A 1,945-nucleotide genomic window follows, 5' to 3' on the forward strand; every position below is an offset into this window, starting at 1 on the left:
ATATATATATATATATATATATATATATATATATATATATATATATCAACATGTATTTTTTACACTTTAAATTGTCGAATGAATATTTTCACTCGAAATTACGCAGCAAATCTAATTATTCCATCGTTAAAAGAGCGTATTTATTTTAAATGCTTGAAATATTCACTTATATGGACTCGGAATCCACTCCAAGTCTGAGTAAGACATTCGAGGCCGATTTTTCAATAGTAATTTAAACTTAGATTTAAATTTGACCCCTATTCTAACAATGTATTTGATATATTTGAACATAATTTAAATTTCTAAATTTAGAATTGGAATTTTAGAATAAAATTTAAAAATATAGAAAATTCTCTCTCAGATTACTATTAATGAATTGGCCCTTGCTCTTGCGAATTTCGAGTAGCAGTAATTTCGAGTGAAAACATTGTCATTTTCCTCTCTTTTGAGTGATATTCCATTCCAAGAAATTTTAATCGTTTTTTTGTTACACTCGCGTCATTCCTCGATCTAAAGAATCGCATTACTTTGAACTTTAATCTCTCGCGCATATATTGCGGTAATATACGACGGTGAATATATAGTATCTATTACAGTCCCAATCACACAGCTATATGAGGCATATACTCTGCACAAACCGCAGCACCAGTCAGAAATGAGCGAAACTTTGTCGAAAGAACAACAGATGCTGATGTCGCAAGATTCCTTGAATTTGAATATCAATGAGCTTATACCAACGTTCCAGATGGAACAGTAAATTGTTTATCACAATGCGTAGTGTAGTCTTGGCATGAGCTGAAGAAGAATTGGCAACGTCAGCAGCAAATGCCGTAGAATAATAACGTGCGGGTGCTACTATCGTGCGTAACACACGTATCACGCGCACCGTACGACATCCACAGCACGTCAAAATTGTAGCATGTCCCAAAAATTTACGGTATAGACCTATTTATTTATCTATCTTAAAAAATTAATAATTAAATTAATAATCAAACGCACAATTCGCTCAAAGTTCGAAGTAAGGCCGGACTCGTGGCGGTCTCGGTGAAAATATTGGCTTATACAATAAGCAATTTCGGATTGTTCAAGTAAAACGAAAGACCAGTATTTTTATGTTGTGACGATTTTCTGAAATGCATGTGCGTTTTTATCTGTAAATTTATTTTTGTTTTTTGTTCTACAATCTTCTGCGATCCTTCGCGCATATTGTTCCAAAAGATTATAATGACATAAATGTATAATTGTCTCATTGCATCTAAAAGATTCAAGATTGCTCATTACACAATCTTTCATATACCTACACGTTGGTAGAGCGAACGCTTGTTGATACAAGCGAACAATATCAAGAATCATTTATATTTTGAGGTTCACTCAATACAAATAAGTGTAACGTAATTTTTAACGCGATTTTTAACGTTTACTACTGTGTGCGTTTTAACATGCTCACTTTTACACGTGTTATATACATATTTTTATTTTCATTTTTACACATATGTATTTATATTTTAATCATAAGCGAAGCGCGCGTTCGGCAATACGCGTGAAAAATTAAAATGTCATTTTTGTGTGCTTGTATTTTCTGTACGAGAAAATGTTATTATTACAAATATACGGAATATAACGTTATTATTACAAATATTGGGATTGATCAATCAATTATTTTCGTCCAACAGTCCGATACTATAACAATTTTTTTAAATCTAAGTCTGTTCTCCAGGTTATCTTTACTTGAATTTGATAAATATTAAACGTGAAATACTCTGCGTCTCTCGCGTTTGTTAAATTAAAACAACAATTTGCCGTAAATGAAATTATTGTTCTTCAAATAACTATAAATAGCATTAATTCTTCGATGTAGAATATATAACATAGAAGATAGAACATATATCGAGTGGTGCAGTATATGAGTATATGCGACTATTTGAATAAAATCATATATTTATTT

General features: G+C 31.3%; 1 protein-coding gene across 1 annotated transcript in view; it reads left to right on the forward strand.

Moving 5' to 3' along the window:
- LOC116851100 overlaps positions 1 to 1,638 on the forward strand; it is a 4,590-nt gene extending 2,952 nt beyond the window's left edge. The window contains exon 5 of the mRNA XM_032830204.1: positions 597 to 1,638. Within this exon, the coding sequence (XP_032686095.1) occupies positions 597 to 757 (161 nt within the window). The 3' untranslated portion in view covers positions 758 to 1,638. The remainder of the gene's footprint in view (positions 1 to 596) is intronic.
- The last annotated feature ends 307 nt before the right edge of the window (positions 1,639 to 1,945 follow it).

This window comes from Odontomachus brunneus, unplaced genomic scaffold (assembly GCF_010583005.1).
Source record: "Odontomachus brunneus isolate Ranch 3 - 2012 unplaced genomic scaffold, Obru_v1 Obru_scaffold_001, whole genome shotgun sequence".
Taxonomy (NCBI): Eukaryota; Metazoa; Arthropoda; class Insecta; order Hymenoptera; family Formicidae; genus Odontomachus; species Odontomachus brunneus.